At 50.7% G+C, this 20,378-nt stretch overlaps 1 protein-coding gene across 1 annotated transcript; it reads right to left on the bottom strand.

Moving 5' to 3' along the window:
• Nucleotides 1–4,919: 4,919 nt before the first annotated feature.
• UBL4B (ubiquitin like 4B) lies at nucleotides 4,920–8,333 on the bottom strand. The gene is given in 3 exon segments (XM_036916623.2): nucleotides 4,920–7,641; nucleotides 7,643–7,946; nucleotides 7,949–8,333. Coding segments are annotated over 3 exon segments (501 nt in total). The 5' UTR covers nucleotides 8,097–8,333; the 3' UTR covers nucleotides 4,920–7,592.
• Between the last annotated feature and the right edge of the window lie 12,045 nt (nucleotides 8,334–20,378).

The raw sequence follows: 20,378 nt of genomic DNA on the forward strand, positions 1-20,378 counted from the left end.
CGTAGATGCAAAAATACTCAACAAAATATTAGCAAACCGAATTCAAAAATACATCAAAAGGATCATACACCATGACCAAGTGGGATTCATCCCAGGGATGCAAGGATGGTACAACATTCGAAAGTCCATCAACATCATCCACCACATCAACAAAAAGAAAGACAAAAACCACATGATCATCTCCATAGATGCTGAAAAAGCATTTGACAAAGTTCAACATCCATTCATGTTAAAAACTCTCAGCAAAATGGGAATAGAGGGCAAGTACCTCAACATAATAAAGGCCATCTATGATAAACCCACAGCCAACATTATATTGAACAGCGAGAAGCTGAAAGCATTTCCTCTGAGATCGGGAACTAGACAGGGATGCCCACTCTCTCCACTGTTATTTAACATAGTACTGGAGGTCCTAGCTACGGCAATCAGACAAAATAAAGAAATACAAGGAATCCAGATTGGTAAAGAAGAAGTTAAACTGTCACTATTTGCAGATGACATGATACTGTACATAAAAAACCCTAAAGACTCCACCCCAAAACTACTAGAACTGATATCGGAATACAGCAAAGTTGCAGGATACAAAATCAACACACAGAAATCTGTGGCTTTCCTATATACTAACAATGAACCAACAGAAAGAGAAATCAGGAAAACAACTCCATTCACAATTGCATCAAAAAAAATAAAATACCTAGGAATAAACCTAACCAAAGAAGTGAAAGACTTATACTCTGAAAACTACAAGTCACTCTTAAGAGAAATTAAAGGGGACACTAACAGATGGAAACTCATCCCATGCTCGTGGCTAGGAAGAATTAATATCGTTAAAATGGCCATCCTGCCCAAAGCAATATACAGATTTGATGCAATCCCTATGAAAGTACCAGCAACATTCTTCAATGAACTGGAACAAATAATTCAAAAATTCATATGGAAACACCAAAGACCCCGAATAGCCAAAGCAATCCTGAGAAAGAAGAATAAAGTAGGGGGGATCTCCCTCCCCAACTTCAAGCTCTACTATAAAGCCATAGTAATCAAGACAATTTGGTACTGGCACAAGAGCAGAGCCACAGACCAATGGAACAGACTAGAGAATCCAGACATTAACCCAGACATATATGGTCAATTAATATTTGATAAAGGAGCCATGGACATACAATGGCAAAATGACAGTCTCTTCAACAGGTGGTGCTGGCAAAACTGGACAGCTACATGTAGGAGAATGAAACTGGACCCTTGTCTAACCCCATATACAAAAGTAAACTCAAAATGGATCAAAGACCTGAATGTAAGCCATGAAACCATTAAACTCTTGGAAGAAAACATAGGCACAAACCTCTTAGACATAAACATGAGTGACCTCTTCTTGAACATATCTCCCCGGGCAAGGAAAACAACAGCAAAAATGAGTAAGTGGGACTATATTAAGCTGAAAAGCTTCTGTACAGCAAAAGACACCATCAATAGAACAAGAAGGATCCCTACAGTATGGGAGAATATATTTGAAAATGACACATCCGATAAAGGCTTGACGTCCAGAATATATAAGGAGCTCTCACGCCTCAACAAACAAAAAACAAATAACCCAATTAAAAAATGGGCAGAGGAACTGAAGAGACAGTTCTCCAAAAAAGAAATACAGATGGCCAACAGACACATGAAAAGATGCTCCACATCGCTAATTATCAGAGAAATGCAAATTAAAACTACAATGAGGTATCACCTCACACCAGTAAGGATGGCTGCCATCCAAAAGACAAACAACAACAAATGTTGGCGAGGCTGTGGAGAAAGGGGAACCCTCCTACACTGCTGGTGGGAATGTAAGTTAGTTCAACCATTGTGGAAAGCGGTATGGAGGTACATCAAAATGCTCAAAACAGACTTACCATTTGACCCAGGAATTCCACTCCTAGGAATTTACCCTAAGAACGCAGCAATCAAGTTTGAGAAAGACAGATGCACCCCTATGTTTATTGCAGCACTATTTACAATAGCCAAGAATTGGAAGCAACCTAAATGTCCATCAATAGATGAATGGATAAAGAAGATGTGGTACATATACACAATGGAATACTACTCAGCCATAAGAAAAGGGCAAATCCAATCATTTGCAGCAACATGGATGGAGCTGGAGGGTATTATGCTCAGTGAAACAAGCCAAGCGGAGAAAGAGAAATACCAAATGATTTCACTTATCTGTGGAATATAAGAACAAAGGAAAAACTGAAGGAACAAAACAGCAGCAGAATCACAGAACTCAAGAATGGACTAACAGGTACCAAAGGGAAAGGGACTGGGGAGGATGGGTGGGTAGGGAGGGATAAGGGGGGGAGAAGTAGGGGGGTATTAAGATTAACATGCATGGGGGTGTAGGAGAAAAGGGAGGGCTGTACAACACAGAGAAGGCAAGTAGTGATTCTACAACATTTTGCTATGCTGATGGACAGTGACTGTAAAGGGGTTTATAGGGGAGAGCCTAGTAAACATAATATTCGTCATGTAAGTGTAGATTAGTGATAGAAAAAAAAAAAGGGCAGTTTCTGTGTGGTAACCTCCAACGAGTTCTACACAAGGGTATAAAGGGCATATAAAAGTGTAGGCAAAGGGTCTGTTTGTGTATATACAGAGGATCAAAGCCTAATTGGGCTACCCCGAAAATGAACTAAGATAGGATATGAAAAAGAACTTCCAACATCTGCACTCTCTGGAAGACTCATGCCAGAAGATGATCATCAAAAAACCCCAACAAAGATCCACGCACTGCTACAGCTGTAGATGCACTCATCCCACCAGTTCCTGGACTTGCCATGGGAATGAGGAAGGAGATATCTAAGCTGGCCTGTGCATACAGTAAAACAACAAAATTGGACTGGATCTATACTGTTGGAACTCAACCAAGAATTTGGAGAAGTGCAAATTGTAGCGCTCCAAAGTCTTACAACTACAAACTATTTACTGTTAAAAGAACATATGGCATGTGAACAGTCCCCAGGAATGGGTTGTTTTAATTTGTCTGATTTCTCTCAGGCTGTTCAAGTTCAGTTGGACAATATCCACCATATCATAGATTTCACAAATCATTCACAAATGCCTAAGGTGCCTAACTGGTTTTCTTGGTTTCACTGCAGATGGCTGGTAATTACAGATATGCTTTGGTTATGTAACTATACTCCTATTATGTTAATGTGTGTGTGCAATTTAAGTAGTAGCTTAAAACCTGTACATGCTGAAGTTACTCTACAAGAAGATATATCAAAGAAATAATCAATCTTCCCATGTTTTCTTCCGCCTGCTACTTCTATAGCTTTTCTTCTTCCTTCCTAATTACAACCCTTAAATAGAATTCGTGCCTCATATCAAATTTACCGAGTATCATAATTCTTCCAAGTGGTAAAGATACCTCAAGACAAATGCTGGGCATAGAAGCCACAGGGCATAAATATGCAAAGAAGTAAAAAGCTAACTTTTTCAAACAATAAGGCTTCTCTCTCACTTACCAACTTCACATTTCCCTGTATGGCCCCGGAAGATGACTGGTTAGCCAGAGACGGGTAAGATTCCTCAAGGGAGGAACAACCTAAGACAGGCACAGTCGCAGGGGGGCCATCAGGTGAGAAATTGGGGATCAACAGAGGTGAGGCTTAGAACCTCACCCCCCCGTTCTGAGAGAAATGTTCTGCATACGTGGATGTTTTATTGCCCTGGTCTAGCTTGGATTAACACATAGTCTACAGGCACACACCTGATCATCTACATTTGCTCTCTTACAACACTAAACTATGTTTTCTACCTTTATCTTGTATCTACCTACCACTTCAGCATTTTATTAAAAATAATAATAATAAAGAGAGAAATGTGGTATCCACATATAAATCAAGTATAAAAACCAAATGAGTATTCATATTTGAACTGACTGTTTAGAGTTCATAATGCATGAGCAAAACCGAAAGTTTCTGTGATGACTGCCCTTGTACTGTTCACTATGTAACTTATTCATTATGTAAGAATTTGTTCTACATGTAAAAACTTGTTTGTTATGCCTCATAAGATTGGAGACTGAGAAAAATTAGGCTTGGGGTGGATTAATGATTGTGCATTGAGCATTGACTCCCCTATACAGAATTTTATTGTCGTTAACAACCATTTGATCAATAAATATGAGAGATGCCCTCACAAAAAAAAAAAAAAAAAAAAAAAGGACAGACTTCCAATGGTAAAATAAATTAGTAACCGGGATGTAATGTATAGCATAAGGAATATAGTCAAGATATTGTAACAGCCTGGTAGGGTGATAGCTGGAACCTAGAATTATGTATATAAATGTTCTACCACTGTGTTGTACACTTGAAACTCATGTAATGTAATACTGTGTGTCAACTACCCTTCAATAAAAAATAATTATTTTAAAAAACAAAAAAAAATTGAAAAAAAAAAAAATACACAACAGCTGCTGCGGTGGACAGGCTGCAAGGTGGCCCCAAAGGATCTCCATCTCCTAGTGTCTGCGCCTTTGTGAGATCTCCTCTCTCAAATGTGGGTGGGAACTGTGACTTGCTTCTAACTAACAGAATTAGGCACCCAGTCCCTGGAGGCCTGGAACACTGTAAGCCCCTTCCATTTCCAACATCTGCAAGAATTTCCATCCTGACAGGCCATTCTCTGCCACATCATTCAAGACTATGGGCGAAAAAGATATTGCTAGCTACCAACACATCACCACAGCTCAAGCATGGGCTATGTCCAGATGTTACAGGCTTCCAGAGCCCCTGTAACAGGCAGTGAAGATGGCAGGGGGTACACTTTTTTCTAAATGCCTCCATGAGACAGGGCTCCTAATGGACCAACACAAAGTCTAGCACATATTAGACCTTCAAGGTTTACTGATCAAAGCAAAACAGATTGATCAAACAGCACACAGACAGGGTGCTGTACCTATTCCCATCAGAAAGATAATTTTGCCAGGACCCTTAGGACCACGGGTGTTGGCTGCAGGTAACATAGGAGGGAGTTAGGAGAAGCCAGAACTCTCTGTGGATAGGAGCACAAAGCTGGACACCTGGATGTGGTGACTGTCCTGAGATGCTTCCTACTTGAGCAAAGTTGTCACCTATAGGGACCTGTGTGTCCTTTCATGGTAGGAGAAAGATACTGTGGGGAATTAGAGGCATAGCCACCTGCCCTAAGCTGCAGTTTAGAAAGAACATGTTCCTCATCCCTACCAACCCAGGCTGGGGGGTGGTGACAGCCCGGAAGGGCACAGGGAGTCATGCTGGCTCACACACACAGGTTTAAATTTGAAAAAATGTGAAACTGGGCACAGGTTAGAGTCCCCATGGCAGGCAGCCCAAGAGCTAGCGTTCTCCAGGCTGAATAAGGTTCTAACCCATCACTGGAGTATGAAGGGCAGCTGCCCCCAGCCTCCCAATCCAGGCCCACCTGCTGTTCCCTGATACCTGTAAGTTCATCCATTAGGGTAAAATGCCCGTCACCTCACAGTGAGGAACTTGGCACTGAATGTAACACCCCCAGGTGAGGTAACAAGTTCTCACGAAGCTCTGAGTGGTGGTGCCTCCTCTCTGGTGCTCAGCTCCTGCGGGAGGGACAGGAGCACAGGCCATCAGGAAGGGTGAAGTAGTACGAGGTGACCATGGGCACAGAGGGGCAGAACAACTTTGCTTCCTGCCGTGTGGGACTGGAGTCATTCTTCCCTCAGCACTGGGGACAGAAGCAGTGGAGGGAACTCTCAGGCAGCCCTGACACTCCCACTGACTAGAGAGAACACAAAGGCTTCCCCCACCCTTCATGCCTTCTTCTCTCAGCAAAAGGAATAAAATGGCCCACTTGTTTTTATCGCTCACAGATTTCCTGGAAAATGGACTATTAGCTCCCCTAATATAAGGCTAATAGGCTCGTCTCCCTTGGCAAATAGCATGGGCCCAGCACAAACACGCCACAGATCCTGAGCAGGCCTCTCCTACGGCCGCCTGGGACCAGGACCTGGACCTGGGCAGGAACCAAGGAGCAGGCTGGGCCTTCCTGCCCCAGGGTGGGTGCTGAGTCCTCACTGCCCCGGGAAGAGGTTCTCCCTGACATAGCTCAGATCCTCGAGGCCCCACCTTTCCTCTTCGTTCGCTGGTAAAGGGAACGGGCATTAGCTGAAGAAGGAGGTCTCACTCTGGATGGGGGAACAGCCACTGCTAAGCGGTCTCATAGAGCCAGAGACCTGGTTTCCAGGATCTCTCCCTGCCACTGCCCTCACCGCTAGAGGACATCACTCTCAGTTGCACAGTTCTTCACATCTAACCCTTAGGAACACCTATGGGGTCAGTAGATACCATTACAATGAACCCCATTTAACAGCTCATCAGAAAAACCAGAGCATCAGACAGGTGAAGGAAGTTAACCAAGGTCATGCAGCAGACAACAGCTGAGCTGGGACTGGAGCTGGCCATGGGGCCCCAAGGCTTCCCGGGACGGTGGGCCCCACTTATTCAAGACACTGTCCTTCATCCCCTTCCCTGTCTGTCACCACCCAGGAGGGAGCGCAGTACCAGCCCCTCAGGGACTTTGCGAGGGACCAGGCTCTCAGCGAGCCCCCTGCTCCCCTCAGACACAGGGTGTGGGGGTCCTCACTCTCTCTCACACTTAGAGGGCCTGGATTTCCTGTGCTCTGGCCACCCCAGGCTGCGAGGCAGCTCCCTAGGTGTTCAGTCACCCGGGCTGTACTCTAGCTAATGTTGCCAATTTACTTGTCACATTATGACATCTCTCCATCTAGGCTGTGAGCTCTGTGAGGGTACTGATTGGTACCTGTTTGCTCCCAGGGAGCCTGAGCAGCACTGGGCAGGTAACAGGGGCTCAGGAACACCTACTGATTGTTGACACATGGTCAGGGGCCGGGCACGGGTCTCTCACACCAGCCACGGTGAGGGTGGGACTGCCGACTGCCTTTTCTGCCGAGGCCCCAGTACCCTGCTATTCCTGGTCTGTGTGTGTCTCCCTGGGGACTCCAGGCCTGGCACATGGTAGGTGCTCTCTTCCCACTCCTACCTCTGCTGTCCTGTCCCTTAAGCTGTAGAAGCACAAGCAGGCACACAGCAGGGACAGAACACTAGTCAAGGGCAGCCACCTGGCATTCCTCACCTTGTGCCTATGGTGGTCTTGGGAGTAGAAGCCACGCCCTGAGTCTGGGGAAACATAAACTCATGTAATCCATCTGTCTGTCCCAAAGGAAAAAGACGGTCTAGACAGAGCCATGAAGACCTGCGGCTGGGGGTTTGCCCAGGAGGGGCTGCCCAGCCCAGGGTGGGGAGGCTGCCTTTGACTGCCCCTTTACAGCTGCCCACGAGGCAGTCAGAACCCACTCTAGGATGGTGATGGGGGTGGAATCATTCTGTGTTTCAGAGAGGACCACATGCCCAAGAGAGGACAGAGGGGTCCAGAATCCCGCTATCTCTGCTTTGAAGTTTCAGAAAGGGGTGAGGATGCATGTACATCAGCAAGACCTGGTGGGGCGTCAGCAGGGGACACGCAAGGACAAGGCCAGGTGAATGTGAGCGTGCGAATGAGCAGGACAAGCCAGTTTACTGATCAGCCTCCTCCTCCTCCTCTGAGTCTCACGGGCTCTGAGGCTGCCTCAGGCTGCCCCTGGCCTGTGGGCTCCACTAAGGGCTCCTCTTTCAGGAGGTGCTGTGCCAGCTGCTCCAGGTCCCCCAGGCTTATCCTCTGCAGGCGTTCCTTGTGCTCCTGCTTCAGCAGCTGCAGCACTGCCTTGGCGTCCTGGGGCCCAAAGGGTTTGGCTAGGACTTGGCCCAGATGGTGCCACAGGGGCTGGCACTGACAGGCCTCCTCAGGCACCATCTTCTCTGGGGGCCACATGATGACACTGATGGAGGCATTGGGCCCCATGCAGTAATTGGAGAGCTGCTTGTCATCGGCAGAAGCTGGCCACAGAAAGGCAGGTGCTGCTGCTCTTCAAGCACCCACAGCCACTCTGACCCTAGCTTCTTCAGCATGGCCACGCTCTCCTGCCCTGACACCTGCAGGCTGCATCTCCGGCCCAGGAGCAGCTTGACCATGAGGAACATGGGGCCAGGAGTGGAATCAGGAGGGATTAATACTCCAGTGGTTGCCCTAGGGTTAAGGAGTCCTGCAGGAGAAGGTGACTTCACCCATCAGTGGAGGGCTGTGGTCCCAGGAGGCCGAGGCCCAGCCCAGGTGGGCAGCCATTGGCTTCTGCACAGTGGTGTCACAATGCTCAGGAGGGCTGTTTCCAGAGCAGGACTCCAAGGGAGGTAGAGGGGCATCCTGAGCACAGAGCAGCCTTCTTCTGTAATAGAGTAAAGGAGGTGAGAAGAGGAGAAAAGAAGAGCCAGGAAAGAAACACAGGACTATAGGAAAGGGGGATAGGGAATGGGGGGCCCAGGACAGCATGGCACAAGAAAACACATCCATGTTGATTCATTCAGCTCGTATGTATGTGGTGCCTTTGCTGCCAGGACCTGTCCCTGAGGGGAGATGGTGTCACGGTGGATCCTTCCTGCCCTCGTGAAGCTTTCTGTTTAGTGAGCTGGCCAACATTTATCAACTGTCTTCCTCTGTCAAGCACTTCATATGTTCTCTGGGGTTGGGTTTCCCAGAAGCAGACCCAGAGACAGGATCCTAAGACACCTGTTAGTTGGGAGGTGATCCTGGGAAGTGTCAGTAGGGGGTGAGGAAGTGAGACAAGGAAGGGAGGGAAGCCCAATGTGCAATGATGAGCAGGTTGCTGTCACCAGTACCTGGGAGCCTTCCTTCCCGCCGGGCACTCTGGGAGGCTGTGCAGAATGCACCACTTGAGCTGGGCCGCCTGAGAAGCTAGCTGGATCTGTGTGCCCTGCCTCCCGCCTTGGTTAGCGGAGGTGCCAGCTTTCTGGCTCTTGTGGCCCACCTGGGTGCAGAGCGTGCTCCTGTGACCAGAGAGAGCCCTCAGGCAGAGCCCCCCCAGGTGCTGGCAGAGGGAGGCCATCAGGTCTGCAGGCACGTGGGCCCTGGGGGCAAGGCTGGGCCTCTGGGGTAGGGACTGCCATTTTCTCCATTACTAGAGAGACAACGGATCTCAGCCTAATCACATGGCAAGCAGGAGGTATAACTCGTGTCTTTGCTGTTACCACATACAGCCTCCTGACACAGCTGCTCGTTGCCTTCTGTGCACCAGGCACTAAGCAGACGCCCAGAGCTCCAAGGTAAACCCGGGAAGGAGAACTGCTGGGGCCTCTCCAGGTCAGCAGCTTCTACTGCACTGGCAGTTTTCAGTTCAACTTATCCAAGGTCTCCTGGGTCAAGGCCCTGATGTAGGCATTTACAGGAAGGTACAGTAATCTCACCTGAGAAATGAGTGCATGTGGAGAAGACCTAACTGACACCTGCCAGTTGGTGGGTGGTTTTGCCACAAGCAGCAGCCTTTGCTGTCCAGCCCTCCTCTCCCTCCCCTTTTCCTCCCTTGCCCTCTGGCAGGGACCACACTTAAATGATAATGTTGCCCACATCCTTGGACTCTCAGGATCTTGCCCTTCCATGGCAGCGGGCTCGGCTCCCCTGCTGGGGCGCTCCCACCTCTACTCCTCTCTCCTGGCCCTGGTGGCCCTGGGAAGCAGAAAGAAAACCACCACGGATGCCACAGACTTAGCTGGCCCTCCACCTCACCCACCCCCATCTTCTCACTCTTAGCAGGTGACACAAATTCTAGTCTGTAAAGAAACCAGCTCTCAGGGCTGGAATTCCCTGACATCTGACCGTTTTCCCACCTACTGATGTGTGCCCCAATCCAGCTGCCCCTCCCCACTTCCCACCTCCTGTCCCCTACCAAATGAGCCCCCTTGTTATTTCTGATCTTCCTCAGAAATCTCTCCAAAGTCCACCCCTCCTCTGCAACTCCACTGACCTCAACCTGCTTCAGGCTCTCACCTTCTCTGGCCTGAGGCTCAGAACTCATAATTCATCTCCTCTGTCCATTCCCATCCCCTTGGGTCCATTCATGTCACAGCCAAAGAGATCTTCCTAAATAAAAGTGAGGAGGTCAAGTCACTCCTCTGAGTAACACCTTCCAGCTTAATCCCCTTTAGTTTTGGAACCAAAACCAGCCTCTTCCGCCCAGTATCCAAGGGCCTTGTGGCCTGGGCCTGCTTGCCACCCCAGCCCTATCACTTCCCCACTTTGCATCCTCCACTCCAGACACACCACCTGCCATTTCCTGTGCATGCCTGTCCCATTCGAAGTCTTCAACTTGTCCTTCAAAACACTGGCTTAAAACTACCCCTTCCATGAAGTCTTCCATGCTTTCCCCAGTCCTACCGGGGAGGTAATACCACCCCACTCTGTACAACCATTACTTCCTTGTACATACCTGTGTGGAGGTACCTAGCATGTCTGTGTCTCCCTCACTGACTCTTGGAGGCAGGGAATGGGTATTCTTGGGCTTTGTATCCCCCACCTCCAGTACAGAGAACCTGGTACACTAAAGGCCTCAAATCCATGTCTGTTGAATGAAGAAGATAACAGTTGGACATGTTGGCCCATGCAGGAGGATGCAGGGTCCCATATGGCAGGCTGTGAAAATAGATAAACCTGCCTACAGCCTCTCTCTCACCCATACCTCTTCCCCTGGGGAGATGAAAATCCAAAATTACATAAAAGACAAATCAGAAAGTTATTCTAGCATTTACCAAAGGATCTCTGATAGTATTCTTTAAATAGCCAACTCCCCTGGTGCTTTTGAAATAAGACACAGCTTTCCTATAGTGTGCGGGAGCCTGTGGACTCCATGACGGCAGAGCATCTGCACAGGGGAAGCAGAGCATGGCTGAGGTTTCTCTCCGGCCATCTGGAAGCTCCCAGCCTCCGGAGGGGAGGACACTGTGGTGGGTAAACTGTGGGATGGACAGGACTGGGAACATGCCATGGAGATGCCCAGAGCAAAACTAATGCAAGAAGGCTTCCTGGAGGGGGCCTGTAGGAGACAAAAGGAAGGTGAAATGGGGAGAGAGGGGCCTGCCATCCATCTACAAGGCTGTGGGACAGTGAGGACACCTTGCTGGGCCCTCAAATCCTACTTGGAGCCTGGAAATTTCATAATTTTTCCCATGTAATTGCTTGTCTTAAGTATGCAATTAGCATGAGAAAATGTAATTGTGTAAGCAAGACATGCAATCAGACAATGATTGCCATAATTAGCGGGGAAAATTAGGGGGAATGTGTGGGTTTTGTGACTTGAGGGAGAAGAACAATTGTGTGCAGAAAACACTGGACAGTGCTGGGCTTGGACCCCTCCTGCAAACAATAGGTGCCAGTGTGTCACTGGCAAATGAGTGTGATGCCTGTGGGGGGCATGAATGGGGAGTTGGGGAGGTGGTTTTGTGATGTACCCCCAGGACCTAGCAATGTCTGATCCATAAACTCAAAAATGTGTGTATCTATATAAACTCAAAAATGTGGTTGTCATCCTTAACTGTCAGGGAAAACCTCACTGCACCCAGACATGTGTACAAAGCATGGTTCCCCTGCTTGCTCAGGGAGGCCGGCAAAGCAGCCCTGTGCTGACAGGGCCAGCCAAGGGAAAGAAGGGGCCCAGGAGGCACCTGCTGACAGCAGCAGGTAGCGGCTGGTGCAGGGCCCTCTGGGCTGTGGGGAGAATGTGACCACTCCCTGGGGCTGCACAAAAGGCTCATCCAAAAGATGCCGTATGACCTCTGCCCACCTCACTCTCCGGGCAAGTTATTGAATTCGCACTTTAATAAGGTCAGGCTGGCCTTCCAAGGATAAGGGGGACTGAGAGACACAGAAGAGAGGACAGAGAGACACTGAGAGGGAAACAGCCATGGAGACAAAAGCCAGCAAAAGACAGATGGAGTGACAGAAACAGTGGAGAGGGGATGGGAATGGAAAACAAGAAGGCTGAGCCCAGGACATGTTTAGCAGCAGGAAGGCGCAGAGAGAGAAAGGGAAGAGGAGCAGGAGAGGAGGGCCAGGCTGAGAAGCAGCATGCAGAGGCCCAGAAGGCAGCATGAAAGGACCACTTGTGACAGGAAAGAAAAGGAGAGGAGCAGAAAGGGCTAGTGCAAGCAAAAACATACGAGATCCCTCTGCAGGCCTCCCTTCTGAAAACATTGTCCCTCTTCTGCTCTCCTTACACTCTTGAAATGGTTCACAGGAAAACTCTGGCAGAGAAAGTAAAGTCTAGGTGGCTGTCCATCAACAAGGGTTGAGAGCCTGAAGCCAAGGTCTGGCACCCTGACTCCTCCCCCCACATGAACCCCACCACCAGACAGCACTTCCTGAGCACCCATGAGGGGCACACTCTGCAAGCCCCTGGAGGAGACAGTGCTAATAGGCAGAAGATGGGGACACTGGCAAGTTCCCAGACACAGCCCCGTGGCAAGGGCTGCCTCAGGCCCACCACCTTCAGCCTGCAAGACCTCCTGTAACTGTCACCAAGGCCCCCTGCCCTTCTGAAGAGGGGCCTCTCGAGGCTGCTCTGTTCCCTAGATGGGACAGGCTGCTCTCTAGGTGGTCCCTACCCGGGGCTGCCCCCGCAGTGCCTGGCACACAACAGGTGCACAGGAGGGGAAATGAGGCCCAGTGCCCTCCCCTCATCCACTGGCTGGCACTTCTCTCTCAGCAGCTGCCCCCACGTGGGTCTGTGGCTGATCCGATGGGGACCCCCAACCCCACCTCCAGTCTTAGGGAGCTGAGGCTGAGGCAGATGGGTCCGAACCTGCACGGGCAGGGCCAAGGAGCTGGAGCAGGAGGGCAGCAGATGGCATGCAACCACAGGAGCCATCCCAGTCCTGCCATCGCTGACTGGGGATGGACCAGCCTCTCTCCAGCACTTGGTCCTTGCACCAGACAACCTAACTCCTGCCCTGGGCTGCTGTCCTGGGGCCTCCAAGGCAGACACTGGCTGGGGCAGGTAGAAGCCCAGATGGGCACCTTCTGGAAAACCTCATGGGGCTGCAGCCTGATGCGACCACTAGGTGTCAGTGGTGATCTCCCAGGACAGCTCCAGCATCTCCCCGCCAGCCCTGCTGGGCCCTCTGCGGGCCTTGAGGCCTATACACAAGACCCCCCTTCCACAGGCTACTGGTCATCCCTGCCCACCGTCATGGGTCATGCTCCGAGCAGACGTCAGTGCCCACCCTGAGCTGGGTCCTCTGCCAGGTGCTAAGGCAGGAAGAAAGGCTAGTAAGACAGGCCTGGGTGGGGTACACACACAGATACCCACCATTCTGGCACTATGCATGAACTTTCCCATGGAGGGGGAGGCACTCCTGACTCCAGTAGGAAGTAGGCCACGCCAGAGAGCTTCACCAGACAGGGACTTTGGGAGGCTCTGAAGGAAGAGCAGGAGCTGCCCAGTGAAGAAGGCAAGAAGGGCATCCTGGCCGAGGGCCCAGCAGCTCAAGTCCACAAGCAACAGCATGGGACTCGGTATAGCTGGAATGCTGGGGTGGGCATGATGTCAGGGGGTGAGCAATGGGACAGCAGAAAATGAGCGGGTGCCAGTCACCATCGCAGAAGTGTCCTTTACTGTGGCCAACACCTAAGTTACATGTGTCACACTCCAAGTCCTTGCAGTGCACATTAGAGTCCCAAAGGAGCCGCCCACAGCCATTACCCTCTCTCTCACACACACAGGTGCCTGTGCACACACACCGCCAACCTAAACCAGGATCAGTGCAGGGGCTTCCTTCTCAGTCTCTGAGCTCTACCAGGCCTGTAGGAATACCCGGACCCCAGCTGGTGCTACACTGCCAAGAGTAAGCTCCGTCCTGCCTCAGTGCCTCTCTAGTGAGCCCTGGAGAAGCCACCGCCCATCATGTGGCTAGTGGCCCATTATCTCTGGGGTGCTTCAACCATGATCCACATGGGCATCCCCTCGGCCCATCCACACCCTGGGCTGTGGGATTTCAGCTGATAATAGTCTGCTTCGACCTGTGCCATGGTACTGTAACACTCTTTTAAACATACTAAACATACTCTGAACTTCAGGATAGTGGTGATAGAAACTCTCAGGGACTGATTCAGCAAGGGACCATCAGAGAGTACTGGGAACTAGGGGAAGACTCACATCTACAGGGCCCAGGGGTGGTTTCTCGGGCTTGCATCCACGTTTGCATTCCACACATATTCCTTACACACTAAAGGTGTGCCAGGCATTTGCACTAGATATGGAGAGTGATCTCTGCTCTGCAAATTTACAAGGAAGAGGTACTACTCAGACTTGGCAGGTGGGGCCCCAGCAGGGCAGGTGAGAGGGGAAGTGGGAGTTTCCTTCAGTCCTACAAAAAGGGAAGGTGTGAGAAGCTCTAGGAAGAAAACTGGTTCTGAGGCTTCACCAGCTCATCAGTGTTTCTCAGGGCAGGATGAGAGGCAACCTATGAAAAGCCTTCTTCCAGGACAGCTTGAGCAAGTCCTCCAGGAGGCTGTGGGCAGCACCCACTCAGAGAGTGCCGGAGGGCTGGGCAGGGATCGGTGGGACCAAATGGGAAACTGTCTTCCTCGCATGGGGCCAGGGAACTGAAGGCTTAGAGGCTGAGGCAGGGCTGACACGCCAGGCCAGCTGGGGAGACGGTTGCTCTGTAACTCATGTGTCCTTCGCTCCTGGGTACTATTTCCTCCTTAGTTCCCTTATAAAGTGCTTCCTAAAAATATATATATAATCTTGTCTTGGTTGCAACAATAAGAAAGAAAGATTTATTCACATCTATTCACATCTAGGTCAGATCAAGGAGAATCAAAGGGATCCTGGGTCAGTTATAATGGTGGCAACTATAGAAACCCTTCTGAGAGCAGAAGAGTCTGGCAGCCCTGACATTGATGGGTACCCCTCTGGGAATGGCTTTGATGAATGCTCCCCTCTTTCCAGGGGTGCCTGTTGCTTTGAAGATCAGTGTCATCAATTAGAGTGGAGGAACCCTCTATCATGCAGCAAAAACCAAACGTGATGCATTAAATGCGAGGACAGAGGAAGTGCCCACAGAGCTTTGCCCTGAACACCCTCTGCTCTTGCTAGTATTGCAAGTCCACAGCCAGTGTGGACAGAGAAGCCTGTGGGCACTCTAAAAATGCAGCCATACTGATTCCGCAGGTCCAAAGGGACCCCTGGTCACCCTAGAGAGGTGCCAAGCTGGTCCTTCAACAGGGCAGGTTATGCCATCCTTTCAACCTGGCTGCTGGCCTCAGGGTGCTAAGGCCAGTCCTGGGGTGAGAGGCTTGCCCACCAGTGCCCTTCTCACAGTTGAGCTAAAAGCAGGCCCCTACCCGGGAAGATGCAGTGCTTTTGCCCCCAAGAATGCTGGGACCAAAATGGAAGTGCAGAGAGAAAAGAGAGACAAAAGCTAGGAATGGCCCAGATGAGGCTGGGCTTAGGAGAACCAAGCTACCTGGGAGGCAGGCCTTTGTCAGGAGAAGAGGGACCAAATTACAGCTGAGTAAGGCAGCTAGTGACCTTGAATTTGATTTGGGCTTGGTTAACCCCAAGGAGGCCCAGTTGGCAGGTGGAGCATTGGGACGGACAGATTGCTGATTACTGTAGTGTTGCCTTCCTGTTCTTCCAGCAGGTAGCACTAGCCACAAGCTGCCAGTCATTAGAAAAGGCTGCAGCCAAAAGCAAGAGGGAGGAATTCTAATCCAACCTACAGCTGATTGGATGTTCCTGGGGAGCTGCATCAACCAACAGAAACCCTCAGGCTCAATCAGGGGCTGCCTCAGCCTCTAGATTATCAGAATTCCTTCAACTGGGTCACTCCTGCTACTGAGACCCAAGCAATAAGCTGCTAGACTGACAGTATGAAATCCCAGCTGATGATCCTCCCAGGGTCACCAACACGGCTCAAGAGCCTCTGCCCTGTGGTCCCTCGTCAGCTTTAAGGTTGTCACACTGGACTAACTACCTTTGTCCATGAAGTCCTAACAAATGTTCCTGGGACTCCTAGACAAGTCAACTCATTACTCTCACTAACAGAGACTGATGAAGAGTTAAGTGTCTGAGACGGGCCAGGGCTCGTGGTCAGGCAGGGACCAGATCTGAGGGTGACAGGCTAATGAGAATGGTCTGCATGCTCTGCACCTTGAAAAGAGCTCAAGAATGTCCAGGAAGAATGCCTGCCCCTCCAAAATACTGCCCCCACTGACACCCTTAACATACCTGTGTCTTCTCACCCAGCAGAGGCCTGCACCTCAGATTCAGTAACTGCTGCCTTGAGGCTATCTCTAGCATTTGCAATTGACCTTGATGCAAAGTGCTGAAAAGAGGCCTGGGAGGCAGTGGGCAGGTGGCCAGGTCATGGGTGGGCCGGGCTCAATGGAGACTGAGATCTACCCCAGCTCTGGATACCAGCTTCCTGGCAGGATGGCAGCTGTTCATCAGACGCCAGTGTCTCTCAGGAGTGGTACATCAGCAGTAATGGCCCTGGGGCTAGGAAGCAGGGTGTCAGAGACATGTGTGGGAACAGTGGGCTCCCTGCCAGCCAGCTCCACATCCAGGTGGGAAGAGGGAGCCTCAGGCCTGGACAGCTATGGGGAAATGGAAAAGAGGCCCTTGTCTATGGGTTCTGACTAAGCTTGCAAGCTGGGTATTGGGTCTTCAGCCCTGAGATAACCTGGCCCCTTGGCTGGCCAAAAGCAGAAGTCATGACTAGGCTGGGTTCTTTGCCAGACAGGAACAAATGGCCCAGGAATGGGATCTGGCCAGAATCCCATGAGTTGATGGACAGGCTGCTTTCTCTCCAAGCTGCTTTAGGGGTCACAAAGTAGTTGGTGCAGGAATCTCCTGAGCTATCCAAAAGCATAGTGCCTGCTCTCAAGCTCCCACTCCCACCGGAGCCCTCCAACCTCCCTGTGAGGACATGGCTGGGCAGAGAGGCGAGAAGGAATCCAGTAAAGAAACATTTAGGATATCATTTAGGGAGAGATATCTGACATGAGGTTGGGATGCTGCTTCCTGAAACCTTTTAACATGAAAGAGGACAACCCCTGTTTGATTGGATCAAATCTGATGCAGAGTTAGCCAGAAGCAGAGGGGATGGACAAGACTGAGGGGCAGATGACCTTGACGAGCCTTCGCAGTGAGCTCCAACAGGGGTGCCTGGAGAGGAAGGCCCCTGCCCTGTTGTCCACCAGGCCTCACACTAACTCAATGGGAAAAGGTCAACTGAGATGTAATCAAGTTTTGCCCAACAGAAGAGGTGATCAGATGGCCCTGCTGTAGCCTAGCCTGTGGCCCCCTGGGCTGAAGAATCACAGATTGTCAGAGGAAAAGAGAAGTGGAAGGAGCAAGTCCTACCACCCCCAGCAGGCAGCTGGGGCCCAGAGAGGTGACCTGCTAATTCAGCCCTACTTCCTAGGAGTGTCCGTGCCTGCGGACCGCTAGGGAGAACACCTACCCTGAGAGGAGCTAGCGCCAGACCCAAGGACATGAGGCAGCACAGCCATGGGGAGCAGGGGGTGCGGGGTGGTCCCCAAGGCCCAGTCAAGTTTCTGGGCCTCAGATAAAGAGTGAATCACTCGTTCGCCCTGCAGCAGTCAGTCACCCCCCGTAAGTTTATTTTTATACATGTCTGATCTATTTCACATCCACTCAGATATTTTGACACATATACAGGAAATGTAACTCTCCCCCATATGGCAGTGTTTGCTTGGCCAGACCTGAGGAAACTCAATAGGGTCACAGAGGAACAGAGGGGAGTTGCGGTATCAGAGAAGAATGCCAGAGGCTTGAGGCCACAGTGGGCACCGCGGGCCAGGAGGCTGGGGATGGGGGTCGTGGTGAGGTCAATACAGAAAGACCCCTCCCTGGGTAGAGAGCCCCAGGGCCCCATGCCTAGAAGGCTGAGGGTGCTCTGGCTACTGCTCCCCAGGAGGAAGGGACTAAGGAGGAAGCAGTCCAGGAGAGGGCAACGAGAAAGACAAAGGCAAGTGGGCCTGAGAGGCAGAGACATCGCAAAGGAGCAGGGCTTTCTCCATGTCCCAGCATCCTGGCATCCTGACATGAAGAGACCAGGAGGCCTACAGCTAACATGACACAAAGGCTCTGGGCTGGGCACTATGCAGCAGGACCCTCCCCAAATAGCTGGACTTCCTCAGGCCTCAGTTTCCTCATATATAAATTGAGATTGATATTACCCAGCTGGGAGGCTGGGAGCATTAACAGAGAAGAGCCATGTTCCTCCAAAGGTCTGATAAAGGACAGGCGCTTAGCAAATGCTGGTTCTCTCTCCTGAACTATGAAATGTGGAGGATCCTGGTATCTCCTGCACAAGGAGGGTGAAATGGGACGATGTGTGTGAATCACCAGCTCCAGGGGTGGCCAGTGAACTTGGCTCTTCAGGTCTATTCAACAGGCACCAAGCTCAGAGTCTAGAGGGAACCCCTGGGGTCTTCAAGTGCTGCTGACAGGCCCCATTGGGGTGTACACTCAGGATGCTGTGGAAGAACAGGAAGGGGCCCCTAACACCTCCCCATGGGACAGGAGAGAAAAGTAAACTCATGCAGCTCATCATTCCAAGAGGGACAGTGGGCCAGAGTAACACACTGATTTTGTGGGCTTTTCCCCTTTTTTATAAAGTTTAAATTCATGGACATCACATTCCTTGGTAGGAGATTGATGGGTTGGCATCCCTAAGTCATGATGTCAAGATGGGGGCAGATGCCCTGCCCTCTCCCTGTGGTCCCTTGGTGCTGGCATCAGACATGAACAGACAAGACTCTCTCTCCCAAGGAGGCTGTTTGGACTGTTCCTGTCCTGCTTGCTGAAAACCACATGGTCACCTCTGCCTCTAGAGAGCTCTGCCTCTGTCTCCAGGGCCTCCTTCTCTCTGGCTGGCCTGGAATATGTCACTGCTTGGTCAACCACTACCCCAAGGGGCTGGTTCAGGATCTCACAGGACCAAGGAGCGGCCTCACAGTCCCTGCCTGGCATATGGAGTGTGACAGCCAAGAAGTTGCTAAGCCCTCCCCTGCCTCTCTTCTCTGGGACCCAGAGGATGGAAGCTCAGAAAGCCCAAAGCCCAGTGAGTATCGGTAGGTGGAAGCTGCACTTGGCCTCACCTCACTGTGTCCCTCCACCCACCTCCCTATAAATCCTGGCAGCACAACAGGAAGGCCCTTTAACTAGCACATAAAAGTGCTTTGGGCTTTTCAAAGGCCCGCTCTGGGTTTACGGGAAGCCTGAGACTCTTATGGGCCATTCCCAGTCCCCTCCCCTGACCTACAGATGCATCTTGGTTTCTAGCTGTAGTGTGGGGAGCTGTCACAGCCCAAGACAAGTGGCCATGGGGCGAGAAAGGAAAATGAGAGACCCCAGGACCTGGGAGGCCAGGCCAGCCATGACCCACCCTTTATGGGCCAGGCGGTCCGCTGGGATCCCCCTCTGATACACCCCTCTGTCCTTCAGACAGGACATGAAATAAGGACTCACAAAGTTGTTACGAATCAGTTGACTGTTTGCAGCCACAGTAACTATAGATCAACCTAGGAAAGGGCCCAGCAATACCTCTAAAGGGTAAAGAGGGCCCTGTCCTAAGAGGTATAAAGCCCATTCTGGAGGTGGCCAGGCAAGCCAGCTCTCTAGACTAGGATTCAATAAATGGATCCTTAAGATCTTGTTTAGCTCTGAAAGACTATGAAGCTACTGGCTTCTAAGGACTTGGGGGGAAAGAATTATTAAGCATCTCTCCAACACAGAGCTAGGACTTCCCGAGGCCAGCAGTTCAGGAAGAGCCCAGGAGAGTTTGCCCCAACCTGGGCCTCTGATCCTAGCTGGGTCCAGAGAGGCCCCAACTCTGAGTGCCTGTGGGGGGCGACTTCCCAGCCTGGGAGCAGACAGAAGCCTGGCGGAGGCCAAGCAGTGACCAAGGCCTCTGTTTGCTCCCCTCTTCTCCTCCCAGAGACCTCGGCCGGGGAGGAACCCATCCGCACAGGCTCCCAAGCAGACACCAAGGTCCCTTGCTGGGGTCGGCCAGCTGTCCCCTCGACCTGGGCCCCTTCCCACCATCTCCACTGCCCTTCACTTTTTGACTCTCTTCTTCCTTTTCCCTATTTTTGGGGGACAGTTTTTCCTCTCCCTCCTCATTCTCCTCTTTCCATATTTTAGTCTCATTCCTGTTTTCATTCTCCAAAGCATTCCATGTAGTTTTCACCTTTTCTTTCACCTCTTTCCCCTTTCTGTCTTTTTATTTGATCTAACCATCTTCCCTCCTCTCTTGGACAAGATTCTCTCTTAAGGTCTCTTTTAACCATGAGATCACATAATTTGAAGACTTACTAGACCTATGCCATGCACAGTAACAATTTCATGTTTATTATTATATTTAAACCCCACAACCATTCTCTGA

Source organism: Manis pentadactyla, chromosome 4 (genome assembly GCF_030020395.1).
Source record: "Manis pentadactyla isolate mManPen7 chromosome 4, mManPen7.hap1, whole genome shotgun sequence".
In the NCBI taxonomy this organism is placed as follows: domain Eukaryota; kingdom Metazoa; phylum Chordata; class Mammalia; order Pholidota; family Manidae; genus Manis; species Manis pentadactyla.